Genomic DNA, 25227 nt, shown 5'->3' on the forward strand with positions numbered 1-25227 from the left:
AACAAATTAACACAAACTTGGCCTAAAAACAACACAAATGTATTACCTTATAGTTTTGTAGGTCAAGTGTGATACGAGTCTCTCTGAGATAAAATCAAGGTGTCAGCAGGGCTGTATTCCTTTCTGGAGACCCTAGGAGAGAATCAGTTTCCTTGTCCTTTCTGGCTTGATCGTTACTACCCACATTACTTGGTTGATCGTCCCTTTCCACCATTGTCAAAGTCAGCAAAATTGTATCTCTCTGTTTCTTTCTTTTGTTGTCACATCTTTCCCTGATCACAGCCAGGAAAGGTTCAATAGCTTTCAGGGACCCATGTGATAAGTTTTGGCCCACCCAGATAATCCAGGCTAATATCCACACTGCAAGGTCCTTACTTTAATCACATCTGCAAAGCCCATATTGCAATAGGTAACATATTCACAGGTTCTGGATATTAGAACCTGACACCCTTGGAGGACCATTAGTTTGCCTACCACAAAAGTTACTGTGAATATGTTAGGTATGATGATGGTACTGGGGTATGTTTAACACCATATGTTTAAAACAGAAATTTGTTTATAGGTGCTTTCTTTGATCAACGATCCAGATAAGGTTTGCACATTCCATTTAGATGACATAAGTAGTGGTTTACAATAATAATATAGGACGGTTTTGTTGCAAGAATAATTCTAGCTAGTAATTTGGACGAAACAAGAAAATTGGAAAAGAATCACCATTTTATCAATTTTTTTTAAGAGATGTCTTTTGTTTTATGCTTTATTTTTGTCCTAAATTATTTGAAGAAAAAAGTCTGGGGGCGATATCAAAGTAATACTATTTTTTTAATCAAAGTATAGTTGGCATACAGTATTATATTAGTTTCAGGTGTACAATATAGTGATTCGACATTTACATTATCTTTTGATGTGATCCCCACTCTAAGTCCAGCAACCATCTGTCACCATGTCCATTTATCACACTATTATTGACTCTATTCCCCTTCACTTCTTTCATCCATCTTCCACCCCACTCCCTTCTGTCAACCATCAGTTTGATCTTTGTTTCTATGAGTTTGTTTTTGTTTTGTTTGTTCATTTGTTTTGATTTTTTAAAATTCCAAATATAAATGAAATCATGTGGTATTTATCTTTCTCTGTCTGACTTATTTCACTTAGTTTAATACCATCTAGGTCCATCCATGTTGTTGCAAGTGGCAAGATTTCATTCTTCTTTATTGCTGAGTAATATATACATCTTCTTTATCCAATTGTCTATTGATGGACACTTAGGTTGCTTCCATATCGTGGCTATTGTAAAGAGTGCTGCAATAAACATATGATTACATACATCTTTTCGAATTAGTGTTTTGGATTTCTTCAGATAAATACTCAGCAGTGGAATCACTGGGTCATATGGTAGTGCTATTTTTCAGTTTTTTTGAGGAACCTCCATACTGTTTTCCATAGTGGCTGCACCAATTTACATTCCCACCAACAGTTCATAAGGGGTCCCTTTTCTCCACATCCTCACCAACACATGTTGTTTGTTGATTTATTGATGATAGCCATTCTGACAGGTGTGAGGTGGCATCTCATTGTGGTTTTGATTTGCATTTCCTTGATGATTAGCAATGTTGAGCATCTTTTCACATGTCTATGGGCCACCTGCATGTCCTCTTTGGAGAAATGTGTCTTCAGGTCTTCTGTCCATTGTTTGGTCAGATTTTTTTTTGTTGTTGTTGTTTGTTTTTCTATTGTATAAGTTCCTCATATATTTTGGATAAGAACCCGTTATAGAATATATCACTTGCGAATATCTTCTCCCATTCAGTAGGTCGTCTTTTCATTTAGCTGATGGGTTCCTTTGCTGGGCAGAAGCTTTTTAATTTGATGAAGTCCTATTTATTTATTTTGGCTTTTGTTTCCCTTGCTTATGGGGACATATCCAAAAAGATATTACTAAGACTGATGTCAAATTTTATTGCCTGTTTTCTACTAGGAATTGTATGCTTTCAGGTCTTACACTGAAGTCTTTAATCCACTTTGAGTTTATTTTTGTATATGGTATAAGAGAACGGTCCAGTTTCTTTCTTTCTTTCTTTTTTTTTTTGGCATGATCTGTTCCATTTTGTCAATCTTAATGAAACTAATAGGTTCAGACAATAAGCATCAATGGATGAAACTATTACCTGAAATTTCATGGGGGAGATTCAGAAGGAGGAATCAGGCTGTCAACAACCTGAACCAAGTGACCAGACTTAGCATCACTGAAAGTTAATACCCAGAGCATGTGTAACTTCTGATATGAAGCAGCATCATCCCCTATGCAGTATTTTTGCAAAAACAGGTGACCCTGAACCTAAATAAGACTTTTAGAGCTAACTTTCACTTATAGAAATATGAGGATATAGGGACAAGTAAATGGCACCACAAGTAAGCTAACAGACAAATGTAGAATTGACCAAAGTTCCTCAACAAGTCGATAGTACAAAATGAAAAGACGAGGAGGAAGCTCTTCCCTGGGCTAAATGAGAATGCAGAGATATAACAACTAAAAGTCACATGTGAACCTTAGTTGGGTTCTGATTAAAGAAAAATGGCAAAAATCAGAGAAATTTGAATGTGGAATGGGTATTAGATGATACCAATGGATTATGGAAATTTTTGCAGGCTTGATAATGGCTTCATGGTTATGTAAGAACAATCACCATAATTATAGAGATGTATACAAAAATACATAGAGGTAAAATGGCAATATCTGAGATTTGCTTTAACAAATTACTATCTTCCACCTATGAAAATAAATATAAAAGTGTATTTGTGTTTTATTCAAAACAAAATTACCACATTACATATATAACATTCCCAACTTAAACCAAGCAACTCACAAATGAATGCGTTGGTCAAGAAAGCATTCCATGAAGCAAGTGTATAAACTCAGGAAATACGTTGCTGTTACCAGGAAAGCAAGCAAAAGTGTGCTTGTCTCACTTGTTGATGGTAAAATAACAGCTTCATCTTACTACAGCATAAAGATAACAATAAGAATATAACAATTAAAAAAGAAAAATATATTATGTCCTTATAAAGAAACTTCAAGTCTTACTGTTTTCATTTTAGAGATGGAGAAACTGAGGCTAAGTGGGTCAGAAATAACAGGGATTTAAACACAGACCTATCCCACACTATGGACAGTCTTCCTAAGCAATATTCAATGACTATTTATTCAATAAATATTTGATATGCCCTTTGCAAACCTCAACATGCCTTTTGTATTTTGAGACATCTGTAATTGCTTTATCAGATCTACTTATTAAATATTATTTAATATTTATGATGATGAAGAAATGGATCCTATGAAGCACTATGTATATTTGACTTGTTTAATTGAGGAATTGAACTAATAATTTACGTCAACTCGATTTTTAAACTAAACTTAATGAAAAGAATTGCGGACTGTATTTCCCTAACTAACTACACAAAATTACTATTTACCACTTTTAGATAAATATTTATTTCTGACATTGAGTCTACCCAATTTAGGGACATTAAACACATCCACATCCTTTGAAACAGGGCAAACATAATATAAATGTCAAGTTTCTTGGATTTCTGACAAGCTACATAAAACAAAAGAGTAATGGGCATTAACTCTAAGATTGTCAGGCCTTAAGAACTTGTTATTATGTTCTACTATGGAAAAGAATAAAATTGAGACAGTTGGACAGGAGTTTATTTAATCTGCTTTTCTCAAGTCAGAGGTTGCAGTATTTATACTTTTGAATGGCACATACATGGTATTTGAATCATATAGATATTTACTCTCATTTCTCTTTGCTCTGCCTCTGAAGCCTGAGTGTAAGTTAGTTCCTGGGTTATTATGTGTTGGAGGAGAAAAATAGGACTGGAAAAAGGGACTTGAGAAAATTTTACACAGTTCAATCTTATTTTAAAAAGTGCCTATATTTCACCAAATGTCATAATCTATACAGTGCTTTGTATCTATGCTTCTCAGTTTTAAATTGTTGTGGTATTTACATTAAGGAGCATATTTTTGTGTGAAATTTAGGAAAGTATAAGTCATAAAAATAACGAGCAGAATGGTGGTTGCCAGGGCCTGGGAGGGGGGAAACCAGGAGATGTCAGTCAAAGGGCACAAGCTGTAAGAGGAGTAAGTGCTGGGGATCTAAGTACGGCAGGGTGAATACAGCTAATGATACTGCATCATGCACTTGAAAGTGAATAAGAAAGCAGACCTTAAATCTACATGGTTTTACACATTAAGAAATAGGCAATTATGTGAGGAGATAGAGGTGTTAACTAACCTTGTTGTAGTAATCATTTTGCAATATATATGGGTATCACATAATCACATTGTACACTTTAAATCAATTCTTTCCCATTTAGCCTTAGCTAAATCTTGGCTAGGTGTTCTTAACTCTTCGTATTTTTCTTTTATAGATACACTTTAGACTTAACTCTAATGCTTCCTGCATGTCGCAGACTCTCCTCAGCCAATTTTCAGTTTACCTCCAGTTAGGATGGTTTGACTATTACTTGATTGATTTAATATCCTCCTTTCCTCACTGATGAAGATCTCACTCATGATGTAAAAGTCATCCACAGCTAAAGGCCGAGCCCCCAAAGAAACCGTGCATGGCAGATGGCGGACAGGAAGAGAGAAGACAGGGCTTGATCAAAGAGCCAGCTCCTCATCAGGTTATGTTTAGACAAGGGAAGGTAGAAGGATGGAGAAGGGGAGAGAAGAGATCAACAAAGTGGCAAAAGAGTAGAAAGTCCAGAAACTGGAAACAAATGCTTTCTTAGTTAATATCCCTCATTTTACAAATCCCAACGGCCATACGGGATCCTCTGACCTCATGCAATGCCCGTCTCGGACGTGGGTCCCAGTTTGATACATTTAGAGCAAGATAGTGATTTTTATTAATAGGTCTGAAATGTCTCTTTCTACGGGGTAGGTGAGGTAAAGAGAGAGGTCTTTCGGGTGTGGAAAGACACTGGGGAACCCCAGAGTGTACACTGCTCCTGGAACACACGCCCTGTTGGTGCCTACGGGGCATGTGCAACTATGGCTCCTCCCTCCTCACCTTCCTCAGGTCGTTGCTCAAATGTCACCTTGAAGAGACCTTCCCTAACCATCCAAAATTGCACCTTTCCTCCCCCCACACAGTCACCCCCAAATCGCGGTGCTTCCCATCCCCTTTTCTCACCTTACATTTCTGTAGAGCACTAAGTGTTATTGATCTACTATTTATTTACTTCCTGTTTCTTTGTCCCCATGAGGGAGGAACTTTTTCTAATTTTTATGTTTTCCCCCCTACCTTTCACTCTTATATTTCTAGTATCTAGAACAGTATCTTTTCAATAAATACATGTTAAATTAATGAATTAATAAGTTTGTGGAAGAAACTGCTAGAGCAAAGTGTGGAGTGTGAGAGGGGATCTCCTCTTGACTATGAAATGTGAAGCACTTTAGTGTCCCCATCACCCTCGGTGATAAGGAGTCTCACGGCCCTGGAATGGACAGGGACTCAAGATGAGGGTGGAACTCACAACACAGAGCTTAGTGGTGATACTGGTTTTTGTCCCTGAAAAAGATATATTCAACCAAAACAAAAATATATGCCTCTCTTCTTGGCTACGCAACCAGTATTTCTTTCTTCCTGTTTCCAGAGAGTGCCAACCCATGCACTGCAGACTTGCAGAAGCACTAATAATATGTAGTGTGGTTTTTTTAAGGTTGGAAGATGTCCAAAAAAGTAGCTTCCTTCAGGAAAAGGAAGAACTCAGCACATTACATTAAATATTAATCACCCAGAAGATGCTATAAACTCACCGTGGTATTTACAGAATTGACATTTCTTCCAAAGTCTCCAGGAAGCCACTCATGCAAGCACATGTGGGTTGTGCATTTTCTCACTTCATTAATTTCCCTGTTTCCTATGTGGACTAAAATGTCTTCGTTTTATATGACGCAGCTGCATTAAAACTCAAATGCAGCTGCACTATTTCGAAATACGGAAGTATTAGTCCAGTACTTAAGACTAGAAAATAATTACTACTTCATAGACTTGTCCTATTTTCTCTCAAGAAAATTAATCCAGGTTATCGTGATTTGAGTCACCTCAAACAGGGCTTACTGGAGATTTGCCCTGTCCAATGTAGTGGCTACAAGTCATTTGTGGCTACTTGAAATGTGGCCAGGCCAAACGGGTGGGCTGGAAGAATAAAATACACCCTAGATTTCAAAGATAATATGAAGAAAAGTAAAGTACCTCATTGATAATTTTATGTTGATCACATTTTGAAATGATAATATTTATTTAATATTGAATTAACTAAAATAACACTGTTAAAATGACTCCTACCCATTTCTTTTTACCTTCTTAATGTGGTTACTAGAAAGTTTAAATGAGATAGCGATTAGTACTCTACAGAAATGTAAGGTGAGAAAAGGGGATGGGAAGCACCGCGATTTGGGGGTGACTGTGTGGGGGGAGGAAAGGTGCAATTTTGGATGGTTAGGGAAGGTCTCTTCAAGGTGACATTTGAGCAACGACCTGAGGAAGGTGAGGAGGGAGGAGCCATAGTTGCACATGCCCCGTAGGCACCAACAGGGCGTGTGTTCCAGGAGCAGTGTACACTCTGGGGTTCCCCAGTGTCTTTCCACACCCGAAAGACCTCTCTCTTTACCTCACCTACCCCGTAGAAAGAGACATTTCAGACCTATTAATAAAAATCACTATCTTGCTCTAAATGTATCAAACTGGGACCCACGTCCGAGATGGGCATTGCATGAGGTCAGAGGATCCCGTATGGCCGTTGGGATTTGTAAAATGAGGGATATTAACTAAGAAAGCATTTGTTTCCAGTTTCTGGACTTTCTACTCTTTTGCCACTTTGTTGATCTCTTCTCTCCCCTTCTCCATCCTTCTACCTTCCCTTGTCTAAACATAACCTGATGAGGAGCTGGCTCTCTGATCAAGCCCTGTCTTCTCTCTTCCTGTCTGCCATCTGCCATGCACGGTTTCTTTGGGGGCTCCGCCTTTAGCTGTGGATGACTTTTACATCATGAGTGAGATCTTCATCAGCGAGGAAAGGAGGATATTAAATCAATCAAGTGATAGTCAAACCATCCTAACTGGAGGTAAACTGAAAATTGGCTGAGGAGAGTCTGCGACATGCAGGAAGCATTAGAGTTAAGTCTAAAGTGTATCTATAAAAGAAAAATACGAAGAGTTAAGAACACCTAGCCAAGATTTAGCTAAGGCTAAATGGGAAAGAATTGATTTAAAGAAGGCAAAGAAAAAGCAGACCTCGAGAGCATGGGTTGTGTTTTATAAATTAGTGAGTCACAATAATTTAGGCAATAAATGAATAATTGTGGGATAAGATTAGCTAGGTGTTTCAAGGTTGTTGAAGATCTTAAATTGTACCAATTTAGCAGAGAGTAGGTTCAGCATGTTTTAGTACAGCAATTAGCTCCCAGTAAATGAAGCGTAAGTATTCCTGTTGGTGTGTGGCTCTGCTGTGTAAGATCATCTCTAACATTTGCTGAGTGGGGATAAAACCCCAGAATGTCTGGATGGGAGGCTTTGGGTTGAAAAGGCAGTTTCTTTATATGTAAAATGAAGGTTGGAAGAGTTGAGATCACATTATCTTCCACCTGCAAGGACCCATGAAGCCTAGCCAGGCTGAGTGGTGCCCAAAGTTGCACAGCTGGTCCATGCCAGACTGGGAATGTGGACATGGTTTCCAGGCTTCTCTTCGGCTGAGTCAATTCTGAATTAAAAAAATTCAGTCAGCTCAATTGTTTGACACAATGTAGATACATAACCCTCTTACCGAGTTTGATTTTTTTTTTTCTATTTTAATCAGTTTTTATGCCATGTAAACATAACCTCAGGGATAAAACCAGCTAAAGAAGGAACAAAGCTTGAACACAGTTGTGCTTGGAGCTGGCTGCAGCACTGAGAAGAATACAACCAACGTGGCCTTTGGCGTCGGCACCAGGGAACCTGGGTGCACTGCTTTCAACTTGCAGATCAGTGCAAAGGTGACCTGCAAGGAGACCTGGCCATGGGAAGCAAAATGCCCATACGTGACAGAGAACACCCCTAACTAACTAAAAGTCACTGATGGGTTGAAAATATTTTATCCTGAGTTCAAAGGAGCTGCAGCATTTCCCTGGGCTGTGAGAGTGGAGCATGAGCTCATCTGGTAATGACTGAGTGGCCTCGTCACCCTCAGCTCTGGAGCGGAACAGCCTACCCATATATACCCTCTGGGCTCTGATCTTCTAAGCAGTACCACAGATTCCAAATCTGCGACCTACTTTCATTTCATCCTCTTTCAGGAAATGGGTCAACATCAGACATTAAAAATATTTTTCTTCCTCCACACTATGAGCCAAATAAAACAGATAAAACTGGAAAAAATTTTTGTAACTTATATTCCAAAGGGTTAATATCCCTAATATACTAAGGGCTTCTAAAACTTGAAAAGTGAAAGACCAACAACCTCACTGAGACAGGGTATTTATAAACAGTTGGTTTTCAGAAAAAAAGTATGTCCCCTAAACATACAAACGTTCAACCTTATTCATCATGAGAAGTACTAAGTAAAAACATAGGGTGATATAAATCCTCTCCTCTGATACGAGTAAAAATCCAAAATTGTGACAAAATTCCGCATTAGCAAGCCTACAGAGAACAAGTGCTGTCACACATTGCTAGTGTGAATGCAAAATAGTACAAACTTTATGGATAGGAATTTGGCATCTAGGAGAATTAGAAATGCATTTACCTTTTAAACTGTTTCTAGAAATCTATTCCAAAGAAAAATTGGCAAAATGTGAAAAGCTATTAATTTCAAGGTTATTAACTGCAATACCATTCATACTAATTGCAAAGGATAATAAAGAACCCAAATATCCATCAACAGATGACTGGTTGAATAAACTGGGTACTCTGCAGCTAAAGAAGAGAATGAGAAAAATCTTTATGTACTGTTATGGAGTATGGCCCAAAATACTGTAAATTAAAAAAGAGTAAAGCAAAGAAGTAGCATATATTAGGTTGGTGCAAAAGTAATTGAGGTTTTTGCTATTATTTTTAACCTTTTAAACCGCAATTACTTTTACACCAACCTAATAGAGTGTGTGCATGTTTGTGTATTTTCTTAGATTTAAAAGTAGAAGAGTGAAGTAAAAACCAATCAAAATGTTTGGAAAATTAGGGTAGAGGGGAAGGGATAGAAGCTAGATTTTTTTCTTGTTCTATTCTATGGTTTTTATTTTGGAATTTTGTAGATATTTAATTTAATTTTAAAACAAAAATTAAAAGCAAAATGAAATAAATGAACGCTATTGTATATTGACTTGTGACTCAGCAACACAGAAATTATTTCAAGGCTCTTAAAACAGAGCAATTTTTAACTTATTATCCCTAGTAGCATATATCCAAAAGGTAAAAAGAACCACAGTGAACTCTTAAACAGTTTTCAATAATCATATTTTTAGAAATAATATGTATATTATAATTTTTAAAATATGTATTTTAAGCAAGTAAGAAATTATATTAATGTAATAGGGAGATGAAAAGTAGGCAGAAGAAAAATTAAAATACAAATAAAAATTCAAGGCAGTTAAGTAAATTTGAACCAAAAATATTAATATGAATTTACGATATTATTTCTCCTTTAAAACAAATAAAAATATATAGAAACAATTACTGATGCAGTAGTAATGAAAACCCCTAATGCCCAAATTTTGGTCTGTAAATAAAATTCCCTCTTAGAAAGAACCAAGGCTTCTTGACAAAATGGCTGGATCCAAGTCAGGGTAGAAGAAATAAACAAGATAAGGTTGGAACATCTACCCCTACCCCAAAACAAGAAACCTATGAAAGACCACTGGGGTCATGGCAAGAGTATACAGGAGAAACGTGAAGGGGCTCCCAGTTGTCAAAGATGGGATATGTATATTGATCATCAAAAAGAATGAAAGCAGTAGACTGAAACATATCAACTATGTTATAAAACCAATTTGTTGATATGATACTTAAAAAATCTATTTTCTTGGTTCGCAAATAACGAACCCTGCCCGAAGCATAAAACTGACCAACCTTCCCCTATATTGAGGATACTAGGCAAACAACTTATAATTTTGGAAATTAGTAAATAAACAGAATGAATCAATCATTTATCCTGCTGTTTTGTTTAAATGATATCAACTCAAATAGTTGATATGGAAAATATGATATTGCTTCTTTATAGGAGAGTACCAGCTAATAAATACAAAAGGTAGAGTTAGCATACCACTCATTTGTAAGCCCTAATAAATACTAAAGTAAGCAGTAACCGTCGAGGGGAACCAAAGCCATTAGCTAAAATGAGGAACTCTAAAATATAGAGCTTCTCAAATTTAATGTGCATATGAATCACTTGAAGATGTTGCTAAATTCTAGAATCTGATTCCGTAGGCCTGGGGTTGAGCCTGAGATCCCACATTTGTAACAAGCCACCATACGGCATTGATACTGCTGAGAAAGAGACAAGCAGCCTCTGACATCGGGGAGCTGGCCTCATACAATCAGCCGGCCCTTGGTGTTCTTCCACTGAACATAAACAATTTCACAATACATCAGACAAGGTCATTCTGTGACCTGGATGAAGACCAAAACAAGACTACTGCATAATCATGTCTAAACACAAATAACGAACACTGCCCGAAGCATAAAACTGACCAACCTCCCCTATCCTGGTTATATAAGTGGCCGTTGCTTCTTCACCAGTTGTAGTTTTAGGCTCAATCCAGTATTCCTTCCTTCTAGGTAAGGTTTATTCAAATGCCCAGTTACTTCTGCTTCCGGACAGCATCTGATCTAGAACGAAGACTCAATTCCTTACACCCTCCTTAAAATCACCAAACATAAGCCCAAGTCCTATAGTAAGTCCTTTCTGACACCCTCTGAGAGCATTCTTTCACATGGCGGCATGTAATAAACGCATCTTGTCAAGTGCAGGTGTGTCCTGGTGGTCTCTGTTGGAGCAGTAATTCAATAGTGAGGCGGGTCAGCCTGACAGCTGGCTCACTGGTCACTATGTGCTTCCTGCTGCTATGGGGACTCGCAACGCCACCTACAAGGCATTCGTCCCAACAAAGATGGACCTGTATTAAGTCTTTAGATTTAACCATCAGTTTACAAGAGATACAGGGGGTAGAGGCACAAATAAAGAACCATATTCAATTCAACCACGAGATAAACTACCTTTTTTCTTCAACAAGTAAAAGACAAAAAAAAAAAAAAAAAAAAGAAGATGGAGGGGGAATATACAGATTAAAAGAGACTCACTAGTCATATCAATCAAATGCAACATGTAGCCTTGTTTGTGTCTTAATTTGTATAAACTACTACACAAACTAATAATGATAATGACAAAAAGAGGGAGCACAGGTGGGTATAGATAAAAGCATTGGTCATATTTGATAATTGCTGAAGGGTGTATGACAGTTTTTGTGTTTTCTTTTTTAGTCTCTCTCTCCTCTTAATATGTTTGAAAAGATCCATCATAAATAATTTTGAAAATATCTTTTTTTTACCACTTAATTCAATAGCTCATTTTTTAAAGAAGACAAGTTGAATAGAGGAAAATTAAGGACTGTAGCTCAAAATGGCTACATATTCTAAAGAAATAAACTGTAATAAATTTAAAAGAATCTTCCCACTACTGAAATTGTTTTCAGGCCCATTTTTTGAGCGTTATTAGAATATTCACCTGTTTCTTTTCTCTTTTTTGTAATCACTAACAGATGTGTCAACTGCATGTGAAGAGGAATAAGGAATTATTATATAGAGTAGAGTGATGGTCTTACAGAAACATTCAGTTTAAATGTTTGATTCTTAAAAAGAAGAAAACATTTTTTGAGCAATTAATTACCTGGATCTGTAGCAGATATCAGTGAACCAAAAAACAGACAGTCAGTGAAATGGAAGTCTCCATTTTTCAGCTGGCCAGCATATACCATAGCCTTCACAAAGCCATACATAACTAACCTGTTGAAGAGAAAAATGAAATCTTCAAATATCAAGTTGAATCCTGTGCAAGCCGATGCCATCACAAGTGTCATGCACAAGTTACACTGTCCTGCCAATTCATGGCTGCACTGGCTCTCAGTACACCATCTAAATCTCTTGATTACAAAAGCCACAAATTACCAAATATCACAACTCATTCACCTGGAAAAAGGTAATAGAACATTTTATAGTATCTTTCAGTGAAAACAAGATAAATCTCAAGGATATAAAAAATAATCTGTCAAATATGGTATAGCAAACCATGCTCACATGCACAGGGCCTGGGTTGACAGCTGTAAATGGATTGCTTTTCAGTTTTCATTGTTTTGTCTGCTAGGGATGTCTGAAAAGGGTTGACATTTCTAGTCTGTCACTGCAATGAGAAGGATGTTGGCCACTCACAGGGCACCCAGTCAACCAGGCACTTCACAATGGAGGAGTCTGTACTACTGCGATGTCAGGACACTTCCAAGTGGGTGGGGACTCACTGTTAGGTGAGAGAGCCTGCAACGGCAACACACTGTGGAAAATGAATCCTGAAATGCTTTTGTTTTGATCTTGCAAGGAAAGCTGTTTTGTTTGTTTGTTTTCCCATGAGATTATAATGTTTATAAGCTTACCAAACCTACTCCATGGAAGTGATGAATCGTAGAACACACCTATGATGGACTAATATGCAACTATTAATACTCTAGACAAGACTGTACATTGCATGCAGAAAAGTAAACTGATTAAGCAAATTAAAAGCTGGTAATAAATAATAATTTACAATTTTACAATAATTAAACATACTTAGGCATACATATAAACAGAAAAAAGATCAGAAGCATGTAGTCTAGGATGTTATTAGTGGCTATATAACGAAAATATATGTGACTGTTTTTTTTGTTTTTCTAGTTCTTTTTAGATAAGAGTAATAATAAAAACAACAATATACATTGGTGAGTGCTATCATGTGACACAGTACACATTCAATGTGTCATTTAATCCTCAGCATTTTATGAGTCAGGTTCTTTTTACAAATGAGAAAATTAGGACTCAGAGAGGTTAAGTAACTTGCAAAAAGTCACAGAAGTTAGCTTGTGATGGAGCTAAGTTCATTCAAATGTATGAACCTAAGCAGGTGGATGCCAAAGCTTGCACTATTAACCACCAAATCTATAAAGCTTTTGAATTGCTTTGAAAGCAGGAGAAATACATGTGCATGTACACACACACACACACACACACACACACACAATTTGTTTAAAAAAAAGAAACTTAATGACTTACTTTCTTCAAATCAACTCCTGGATATAAAATAACTATAATTCCAATAGTTTCCTTGAGATAATACCCCCTCCATCCCCCCAAAGAAAAGCTCACTTCAGTACAAGCTCAATATGGTCATTGTTAACAAAAGTCATTATCACTGGTAATTATAATAAGCCAATAATTAGTGTGCACCTACTATGTCCAGGCACTCTTTTATAAATTGTAGCTATTGGCATTGCTGCTTCATTATTATTAATAAAAACTAGTTATAACCATATCAATTAGGAGGCAAACAAAATGAACCCATTAGCAACCACTGTGTTCCCACAGAGTGGTGTAGTCTATCAGCACTTCACAGAAAGTATTTCAGGTGGTTGAGGATACAGGAAAGAGGTGGGTCAACGGGGAGAGGGAATTCCGTGAAGTCTAACGTGTGCAGCGCTGTGAAGATGGCAGACCTCAGTGAGATGTCCTCCAGGAGTCAATCTGTGGTGAGTGACGGGTGGGCACAGCAGCACTACCTCATAAAAAGTAAAATGGCTGATATCATTGATTTCAACAAACATCCACTTAGTGCTATTCTTTGAAAAGCAGACTGCTGCTGCTCTGGAGGATACAAAGATGGAAATCCATGACCTGCCTTCAAAGACTAGAGCATCACAGGATGCCATATATGCTAAGGGAAGGCGCTGGGTCAAAGGGAATTTTGGGGAATGTCCAACAACACAACGCTCTGCACAATTACTTTAGGGAGTGTTTAGGTCACATGCACTGACTTTGAATTCCATGAGCTGCTTTCACACTTTTAGAGCTCCACTCCTAAAGGCATGTGGCAAAAATGTTTCAAAACAAAAAGTTCCAGAAGGCTCACTTGCTTGGATGATTTTTAGTATACCATCTTAATCTCAGTATTTTTTTTTAAAGAATACATCTTCTTTTTTAAAAATAGCATTGATCAAGCTATGATTAGATCTACTTTTTGAGTTGCTAGGAGAGTTATTGTCAGTTTGGAGGCATAGCTCTGTGGACCAGTCCCGTTAACTGTCAGAGGGTCTTATCCCTGCTTGTGAAAGCACGGGAACAGGTCGCTACGAGAGCTCACTGTGCAGCGGGAAAACCCAGCACCAACAGTCTCTGGAAGCAATAGGAAGATTACAGTCCGCATCTACACTTCTGATCTCTGCACCCAAACATATTTCTTTGGATAAGTATCTTTCCCTATATATTTGTTCATATTTAATGGATAGTGTCAATCTCACATTTTCTTTTTTCCTGGGGCATGTGTGCCAGGTCAATACCCCACTGCAGAACTCATAAATTCCCCCTTTTCAGCTTTACTGAGATAAAATTGACATATAACATTGTGTAAGTTTAAGGTGTGCAATGTGATGATTTGATATATGGATAGATTGCGAAATAATTACCAGAGTAAAGTTGGTTAACATATCCATCACCTCACAGTCATAATTGTGTGTGTGTGGTGAGAACTTGTAAGATCTATTCTCAGTAACTTCCACCACACAATGCAGTACTTTTAGCTATAGTCACCATGCTGTACAGTACATCCCCAGAACGTATTCATATTTTAACTGGAAGTGTGTACCCTTTGGTCAGCTTCACTCACTTCTTCCACCCCCACCTCCTGTCCCTGTTGTCTGTCCCTGTTCTTTGAGAGAACTCCTAATTTTTCAGTGCTGGACTGGATGGGATTGGGAAGGTCTACCAGCCAAACTCATTCATTTATTCACTCATGGGTTCATTAATTTGCTCATTAAGTCATCCATTCAACAAATAATTTTCAATACACATAATTTCTCCTTTCAGGGAGCTTACATTTTTGGGGGGTAGCCAGACATTTAATAGCTAATTTATAATTTATTATTTCATTAATACTGTGGTTAAGTTCTATGGAGAGAGTATAGAGTGCACACGTGCACACATCTGCCAGCTGGGGAACACTGAAGGGAGACTGTATCTTATGGGAGGGATCACAAGTTCAATTTCAGAAATGTTGAGACTGAGTTGCTGATGAGACTGTTGGATATACAGATTTGGATCTCCATGAGGGGTCTGCAGGAGACAGGCTTGAAAGCAGATACTGCCTGGTGTATGTTACTGAAGCCTTGCATGTGGATGAAAGTCTGAAGAGAACATAAAGTGGAAAGGAGCCCACAATTAAGGCCTGGGGAACTCCAGTATTTGAAGATGGTGGAGAGACAATGAAACATCAGAGAATACCAAGAATCAGTCAACAGAGGCATGAGTAGAAATCTAGGAGAGTGCCACAGGAGTCAAGAGGAGAAAGTGTTTCAAGAAGAAGGGCATAATCAGCAGGGTTGAGTGTTGCCAAGAGGGCCATTTTATTGAGTGTCGTTACAAATGCGGGGCTAAAGCAAGACTGGAATGGGTGAAAAGCCAATGGAATATGAGGAACTTGAGACAGGCAACTCAAATTTTCTGAGAAGTTTGGTTATGAGGGGAGCCAGATCTCTCTCCAGATAAAGGAGGAGGATTGAGGTGAGACTTGAGTTGGTCATAAAGACACGAAGAAGGAGCTGGAAGAAGCTCACCTTTTATGGGGACTCACAAATGGGGTGCCCAAATGATAATGCTGCTTCGTCAAGAATGCCATGAGGTAGTAAACCTGACTCTGGATGGAATTATAAGGGCCTTCGAGGGTCTATAGAGCCATCGGCTCCTGCAGGTATCAAAGGGATGCTTTTCCACTTTTGTCACTGTTTCTCTGTGCGCGCATGCACGCGCGTACTTTACTAGCATACAAGCCTTTACTAAGAAATACAGAGATAAATCAGACACGATTTCCACCCTCAGGAAGGAGAGACAAGTCACCTGCATTAGCAGAGCACGTGACGGAAGGTGCTAAGTGTACTAGAGAGGTGCAGATCAATGCACTGAATTCACAGAGAAGAAGCTCTCTTTAGCTGCAGACTCAGGAAAGGCTTGGAGAGGAAGTTGGCATATCTGCTGAACCTGAAATACACATTCAAGTAAGGAGGCTGCCCAGCAATAATCCATCTATGTGTCAGATGTCCCAGCTACTGATTTGTTTTTCTGGAATGCAAAACCTTTCCTATTGAAGGGGGTTTGTTCTTGAATCAGTACAAAACCCAATGGACAAAACCCCTCCTTTGGCAATCCAGGGAATTGCTGCCATCTGCCAACCCTGCAAAGACGAGGGGAGAAGTCCTGTCCTGATGGAGCTGTGGCTCCAGTTAAGGCTTTTCCCTCAGCGCCCAGTACGGGCTGCTCTGCCCCAAGGAGTCCAGTAGCCTGCGAGGCCTGCTGTAGCTGAAGCGGGTGCTCAGATCTCATGATGCTCTATGACTCCTTAGGTCCATTTTACTTTTCCCACCAGTCTCAAGACTGTTCTTCTGTTCCATTGACGGTTGGGGAAGGATGAAGGAGTCACGCTGGCTTGTGGGCATTAAAACGTGGGAGATGAGTTGAAGTCCCGCCCAGCTTTGCTGTAGTGGTGACCCCTGTCCAGTTCCTATGTGAGATCTCTTGTACAAGGAACTGTGAAGATTGCAGACTGCCTGCCCTTAACCTTCTCTCCTCTGAAAGAGGTGGAGGGAGAAAAGCTTCAGAGGAAGGGGGAGGTTGCATCCAATTATTTTACCCCTAAGTGGAAAGAAGAGGCTGGTTAGGGAATGGAATAGGGGTAGGAGGATGGGAGCAATGAAGGGAGGACTCACGGTCAGGGCCACAGGTGTGTATGTTGAGGTTGGGAAATCCTATATCATGACATTTGGCCGCACAAAAATTTTGTTTTTTAACAGCCAACACCAAGACAATCACACCCCCACAGTTTTCCCTACCCCTGGCCTCTACTCTCCTCTTAGTTGCCAACCAACCCTGGAACCTTGATTATTCTCAAGGCATCTATCTGTCCTTGGGTGGAGACTCTCTGGCCCTGAGATTATAAGAAGACTGCGGTAGGAACGGAGGTGTGGGAAGAGGGGAGGGAAGAAACATTTGCGTATTTGTTGAGTACCTATTCTATACCAGGCCCACCAGCTGGGCAGCATCATGATTCTTATTTTATAAACAATAAAACCCAGCGAGTGATGGAACTGAGATTTAAACACATTTTTCTTTCTACATTTTACTACTGGACACTAAGTAAAAAATTTAAGATATCTTTGCTTTAGCTTCCCAAATTAAAAAAAGCCAATTATGATATTATTGGTAGAATGTCTTTGACATGATACATAATGGGACAAGTTCCTTAAGGGTTAGGAATGGCCCAGAAGACCTCCCTTTGAGGCATTTAATTTGGCTGTAAAAGTGTACAGAAAGCACCGTGACTTCCATGATTTTCCGGTTAAGCCAGTTCTATATCTGGCTTCCTGTGGGCCTAGAAGTGGCCACCATATATTTTCAGGAATGAAAAGGCTGCAGAGACGAAGTTGTGATGAAATATATTGTTTTTTAACCATGGCTGGGGTCCAAGGCTCTGGGACTTTGCAACCTTTGGAATAAAGTTAACTGAGTCCACTTCCCACATACTCTACTGCCTGTCGATTTGCCACCTTCCTGGGCTTGCTATCTAGAGGCTTCACTCACCCTTGCATTTCTTCACTAATTCCTGCTCTTAGAGCAACCTATGCAGTTACCTTCAGGGAATCAAGTTTCCCATCTTTAAAGTATTTCAAGGTTCCTGGAGGAAATGTGATGTAAATCCCAAGCTTGAATACGGAATGGACATAAGTTGCAATGCTGACATGCTGTAAGAGGTAGAGACCTAGTGAAAGATGAATGGTATATAAGTGAGAAAAGAACCAGGCATCCTGATTGCGTATCCACTCATGTCTACTATCTGGGAACATGGTGGCTCATTCGGGATGAAAGGGGATCACTGCTGAGAAGACTGAGAAGGGCGATGGAAGCAGTGTGGAAGTCAGCCACACTCACTAACTGGCAGCCTCCCTTGCAAAGCTTGTCCGCCTGTGCCGGCATCCTGGGATGTGCAGACCCTACCATTCTCTGAGTAAGCTGAGCTCCTCACCTCTCTCTATTTCCTGGCCGTCCCGCTCCTCCTGCTTTCAGAATACCATGCTTAGTGCTCACTGTATGTAATCACTGTTCTCTTGCCTCCATCCCTCTCTCAAAGGGTAGCCCCACTGTTAATCCTCAAACGTGGTTTGTAAGCTCTGTTCTGTATGTCATCCAGGTCCTAAATTTCACATGTGCATTCTTTGTGTGTCCATCTAACCTGATTAATTGAAAGAAAGACGGCACATCTAGGCAGTTGTGCCTTCTGCTCTCCCTGCTCCAATCTGCATTCTTTGCACCTATTACTCAGCCTTCCTAGATCCAAGGGTTACAAAGATGACTCAGATGTGGCTTCAGTCCTCTCAGAGCTCACAGATGAGGAGAGATAAGAAGGAATGTGTGCAAATAACTGGACTACTAAGTGAAAAATTACAGGTTCGGTAAGAAAGCTGAGATAAAGTGATACGGGGTTTGGAGGAGGAAGGGAGAAACATGAAGGGGAAGAAGGCACTGGGGCCGAATCTTTATTGCAGATGGGATCAGACATGAGTTGTGATAGGAGAGGGAGCAACAGGGGTGGTCACTGCAGGGAAAAGTTATATGGGCCACCAAAACAAGTGGATGCTAACACAGGAGGTCTGGACAGTGAAATTTGGGTAATCAAGTACTATAAGTTCTTCCAGAGTGTATTGCTATATATTCTAATTCAGTGGTTCTCCAATTTTGCTGCATATTAGAATCACATAGGGAGCTTTGAAAATCATGATGCCGAGGCTTCATCCCATACCAAGTATATCAGAATCTCCGTAGGTGGGACCCAGACATCGGTATTCTTTAAAGTTCATCCATTGTTCCCATATGTAGCCAGGACCTAGAACAAGTATTCTAAATCACCACAGCTTGTCTCTACTGTCCAGACCAACCACCTGGTGATCAGCAGGTCTGGAGAGGTGCCTGAGATTCTGCATTTCTAATGAGCTTCCAGGTGGTGTCAGTGCTGCTTGTCCCAGGCTGCACTTGAGTAGGAGACTCTAAATGAGGATGCTGTGGCTAAGGAAAAGCACTCAGCCGTCTGTGTGCATTCAGGCCTGATGGGAAACTCATCAAGGGGGCCTGAATTCACTTTGAATTCCAAATGGAGCTTGCCTGAGATGCAACTGCTACAGATCGCCATGGATAAGCACCTAATGCCTATTGCATGCTGACTTGGTCTCTCTGCAGATTTGTAGATGAGAGACAAGGATTACTGAATAGCTTGTGAGAAGTCAAGGTGCTATCACCTCTCAACTGCAACTTGGAGCTCCTTTTAGAAGCAAAAGCGTTGAGAGAGAGGGAATGGATGAATGTCTCACCTATTGAAACATAAATTTAACGGGGAGCTGTGTTAAGCTTGTGTCTGTAGCTCTGCAGAGACGTCCTTCTGAGGTACGGAGATCCCTGTTCCCTGACACAGGGAAAGACCTGTGTGATTGCTTTGATCTCATGGAGGCTGGTCATTGAAAAGTCCTACCGAGTTTTCAAAAGTGGTAAAAGGAATTGTCAAGCTTTTCTTTTAAAATATTTTTTAAAATACTAGCAAAAAGTGCATGTTTGTTAAAGGAATACTGTTCCAGGTAAATAAAACAACAGGTTTCTATACGAAAGACAGTTTGGGGAAGATAATCAATAATGTAAAGATTTTGTAGGATGTCAGATGGACACTTGTCTTATTAGGGAGTCCACTCCATGGACGGTGTAGATGCCTGACCACTGCACTGTACACCTGAAGCTGAAGCTGAATAACAATTAATGTCAACTATAATTTAATACATATATATATAGTCATAGGATGTGGAGCATAGGGAATAGAGTCAGTGGAATTGTAACAACTACATACAATGTCAGAGGGGTAGTAGATTGGGGGGGTTATCACTTTGTGAGGGGTGTAAATATCTAACTATCACATTGTTTTGTACACCTGAAACTAATACAAAAAAATAAAAATAACCCAAAAAATAAAATAAAATGCAAACGGGAAAGAAAAAAAATAGAATATTAAGTTCAATATCCTGATTAGTTTTTAGAATATGCTGTCTTCCTAAATAATGTTAAAAAGTAAATATTTATTATATTTTTAATGTGTAATTTTAATTTTAAAACTATGGAAAAATATTAAAGTTATTTTGAAAATATTTTTTCAAAATATTAAAGTTATTTTTCTTGAAAAAAAACAACAGGGTTCCTTGCTTTGGACTGAACTATATTAGCTCAGAATCTCTGATTGTCTGTACAAATGTGTGTGTGTGCACGCACGCGTGTGCATGTGTGCACACATATATTATAAACAACACACACACACACACACATATACACACATATAATTTTTTATTAATACCAAGTAAGAAAGCTTGTACAAAATATTTCACAGTGTGAAGCTCAAGGGGCTAAAGCAGCAAGAGGAGCCTGCTGCCCTGTGTGCACAGGCTCTGGGCCACCACGTCTCACGTCTAAAAGCACATGCAGGACTGCTACCTCATTGGCTCTCACCCCTCTTGAGAGGTGCATAAAATTGAGGTCCATTATTCTCTTTCACAGATGAAATAACTTCCACAGGAGCTCAGAGGCCTGTTATCCAGCACCCCAGAGCCTTTGCTCTGCCACTTTTTCTCGTGAAACTGAAACATTGTTTGGAATCAGTTGTTTATATGGGGAGAAAAAAACAAAACCTAAAAAATTAGTCAACCCAGAACTCCTATTTAGACACATAGAAACCATGACACATCTAGGTGAATGGCTTGGCCAGAGTCACACGGAGCCCAGTTGGTAGCAGAGCCAAGACTAAAATGCCAATTTTCTCCTGAAGTGATTTCACCAAAATTGGCAGTTTTCACTGATTCTCTGCTGCCTGGAATTTCAGCAAAGAAAATAAAACATGGGAATTGAATATAACTTGCTTAATTTGTTATTCCCAGAAAAATTTCCCTTCTTTTCTGTATTCCCCAAAGGGTATGTATATTTTTCAGCTGTACTGTTTGGAACCCCAAAGCCAAGTACTGGCTGCTACAGAATGCAAATTACAAGGAAATGCAACTCCAAGCATTTTCCCCAATCAGATCAACTTGGCAGCAAGTAGCAAGCTCATAAATAATTTAGGTGTTTAAAACATATTCAGCTCAAATTAGAATGTTATACTATTTACTGTTTGATTGATGGCTTTAAAATATATTACCAGTATTGGTGACAAGGTAGAATGAACAATTTATCTTCTGAGTGATGAAAATCAAACATGAATTCCTTGCACTGATTCTTCTTTTTCAAACATGCCAATATATTTTTGAAAACTTTTAGATCTAGACTGGAACACTTCAAATGGTCTGCTTTGCTTATGATGCATGTAATACAACTTGTTACTAGAAATTCCTTTGTACTTGTAAAGTGAACTTCCTTTGCCATATTTCAAATCACTTTTCAGAACAGATAAGCTGTTCTCATGGGCTTCTCTTCCTGATACAGAGTTTACCCACTCATCAAATGTTGAAAAAAATTGCCAAAATGTTTTAGTGAATGAAAAAACAATAAAATATTTACTACCATAAAGTAATTATTCCTTTATAGACCCTGAACTTTGAAATCACTGCTCTTGCTCCCCAGCACCCCAGCAACACAACTAGGTATCTGTTAAAAAAGGTCACTTGGTTTGCTAAATCTTGTTACTCCCAAGTGTCCCTGGTATAATATTAACTGACCAGACCCATGGATGGATGTACATGGGGCCAGCCTGACCAATCACCCAGCCATCTGGTCTATCCAACACCAGAAATTTGATATAACTTACTCTTCATCTGTGCCCCTACTTCCCCTCTACTAACGCCCATCCACTTGACGAGTGGACTGGCTTTATCGTATTAGGCATTGAACTGAAATGTAGACAGTTCTGTATATCCCCATGTGGTTTGAGTTGAATGGGCTTTGAATCCAGTATAAGACAGAACCTGGCGGGATGAACCATCTGCAGACAAGGGCCAAGTAAATGCGCCAAAATGTAATAGTTTGATTTCTTACAAACTGTTCCTCTGGAGAACAACGCCCCTGCTATCATCAAGTGTGACTTCATCATTAAGAACACAGTGCCTTCTTCTTTATACAAATGATGCTCAGAGCAAGAAGAATCACGAGTCCTTATTAAGCCATAACACACATTGTTCATTGAGTGCCTGTGGGATGCCCAGTACTCTGCCAGTCACTGGGCACAAAACGGAAGAAAGATAAGGAGCAGTCTGTCTGGGTACGTAGGGAAGTAAACAGACTGCTACAATCTGATGTGGCAAGCCCCTGCCGATTTCTAGCTCTTTGACCACAGGCAAGTTACCAATCTCACCTTTTACTCAGTTTCCTTGTTCATAACATGGACAGAATAATAGTCCTCCTTTTGTGTTAATACCAGAGAATCACAGCTGACTCAAGGGGTTCTTTCGTTCTTCTAGCTCTCATGTTTGCTGGGAAACACAAAGGGCCATTTAGCATTAATATCTCCCTTAGAGAACCAGTGAGTTCTGAAAGGCTCGATTTGGAGCTGTTAAGAGAAGCATTTAATAAGTTGTTTTCAACATAGAAACATACATTTTCATCTAGTTTCTCTATAGAAAGTTGCCAAATCCTCATTGGAAAGAGTAATTCTTCACACTGGCTGTAGTGCTATCCATGATATGCATCAGAAAGGCCCCTCTCTGAACACCATTACATCTAATCTCAGGTCCCCTGAAAAACGGAGGTGAGAGCCAAGCAGAAGATGGTGCAGGCTAGCTTGCCAAGAAGTCACAAGTAGCTTAATAGGTTTAGTCATAATGAAAATATTCAAACCAGTATCACAAAATTTCCAAAGCCTAGTGAAGTGAGTGGCAAGGGAAAATGATAAGAGAAAGCAGATCTATGGCAAAAGAAGTCAGAGGAAAAGAGCCCTGATCAATGGAAGTATATTCTTGCAGATATGGAGACATACTAATGCCACTGTATTTAACATTGGACAGATCTCAGCTAAAACAGTGTCTTGTTTAAAACACCTCATTTGGAAAATACCTCCTAAGATACAGAGGGTTAGAAATGTGTTAGGTGGGTGAGAGATGTAGGGTTGGGTTTGCTGCCTGAGAGAAGGCGAAGAAGCAACATGGCACCCAGAGTTTAGAACTGAGGGTGGCCATGAGGTTGAGAGAAAGAGGATTTAGAAAGTCAGGGGACAAAAAAGGGGGAGGGGGTGAACTTTACAAAGAGTCAGAGCAACCTATTGAACAACTGTCCAAAGAATGCGATGGGAATGTGCTCTTCTGGGAGGCAGTGAGTTTCTTTCCCTGGAGTCATTTCAGCATCCCTTAAGTATTCTACAGACAGGATACCAGTTACTTGAGGGACTGAATTTGGGTGATGGAACTCAATTAATTTTAAGGTAATTTAAAACTATAAAACTTTACAATTTTATAAAAATCTGAAGAAAAAAAAAGCGAACACCAAGAGAGGATGGAAAACTTTCTAATTGACAATATTTTCTAGCATTTAGTTAGTTATCAAGGTAAAAATAAAGACAAGTTTGACAGGATGTAAAATCTGGCCCCAGAAACTGATGTTATTAAATAGCACTCTCTTCCTAACTTGACAGCAGCATCATCACAAATGCGTAGTTTGGGATTAGAATGTGAACAAATGAAGTTATCCTTGTATCTGTCAAATACCTCACCCTTCCCAGGATACGGGAGGAGGTATTCATAAAACTCATTTAACTCCCCAAGACAGGCGAACAACTCATTTTGCCTTCCCAGATGACTGTAAAAAGGATGTCCAACAGGCTGACTACCATACGTGACACCACGGGCTCTGTTTGGGCTCCTAGGATGACCTGCAGCCACCTTAAGCTCACTAGCTCTGATCCTGAACACAGGGTCTTATCCAGAACCCTGGTGTTACTCCAGCATCTCTTTTCTTAGCAAAGGCACCGACTCCTCCCAGAAAACTGAAGGTCATCTTGGAGACATCCTTACCCCATTACTGTAGTCCACTGTCCCACACGCAACCCATCTGCACTGACATTTCACCTCTTGAGTTGATTTTAGTTACATCCACTATCCAGTCTAGGCTAAAACCACATCTCTGGATATTTCCAAGCCTGCTGAAAGGGTCCCCGATATCCCCTCACTTTTCATCAATGCATGGCCAGAGTAATTTTAAAACACAATTGACCATGAATTTCCATGCTCAAAATCTTTTCATGATTTCCCATTGCTTTTAAATGAAATGCAAAATACTTGTGGTGGTTAATCCTTTCCAGGTCCATTCCTCATCCTTTCCACCTTGCTCTGTGCCCCAAGAGGCTGACCTATATGGGCTCCATCAATGGACTCCCTTAATCCCCTGGCTTTTAGTTAGATTTGACCAATGTGGGTAAGAGGACACTGGCAAGAGATTAGAGTAGGAGAGAAGAGTATCGCTGGGGTATTTATTCTTTTTTCTTTCAGTTCCATCCCTTCAGAGTCCATAATTAACTCTCTTTGTCCTTCAAGCAAAGGTCATAGCTCCATTCAGTTGGTCCTGTCCACACAGCTCCCTCCAGATTCTAGTCCCACTTAAGTCAACGGTGCCCCACTTGAGAAACTGGAGTACTCTTTATGAACTCCATATTATTTGTCCTGCCCACATCTTTTAAATAGTCCTAAAACATCACTCTTTCAAGGAAACTATTTGGACTCTCCTGCAAGAATCATATCTGCCAAATAGAAATTTTATAATACCTATACTTGTTTACAGCACTCACCAGAAGAGTAAATGATTAATTTGTGTAATTGATTGTCTAATGTCTGTTCTTTCTGCCAAGAGGGCAGGGACCATCTCTGTCTTAGCCATACCCAGGCCCCAA

At 39.3% G+C, this 25227-nt stretch overlaps 1 protein-coding gene across 3 annotated transcripts in view; it reads right to left on the minus strand.

The window, feature by feature from the left end:
- Positions 1-25227, minus strand: part of SLC9A9 (solute carrier family 9 member A9) — a 530083-nt gene that overhangs the window by 379010 nt on the left and 125846 nt on the right. For all 3 annotated transcript variants that reach the window (XM_033090158.1, XM_033090162.1, XM_033090169.1), the window contains exon 5: positions 11941-12056. In XM_033090158.1, the coding sequence (XP_032946049.1) occupies positions 11941-12056 (116 nt within the window). The remainder of the gene's footprint in view (positions 1-11940; positions 12057-25227) is intronic.

Source organism: Rhinolophus ferrumequinum, chromosome 2, assembly GCF_004115265.2.
Source record: "Rhinolophus ferrumequinum isolate MPI-CBG mRhiFer1 chromosome 2, mRhiFer1_v1.p, whole genome shotgun sequence".
NCBI classification, from domain to species: domain Eukaryota; kingdom Metazoa; phylum Chordata; class Mammalia; order Chiroptera; family Rhinolophidae; genus Rhinolophus; species Rhinolophus ferrumequinum.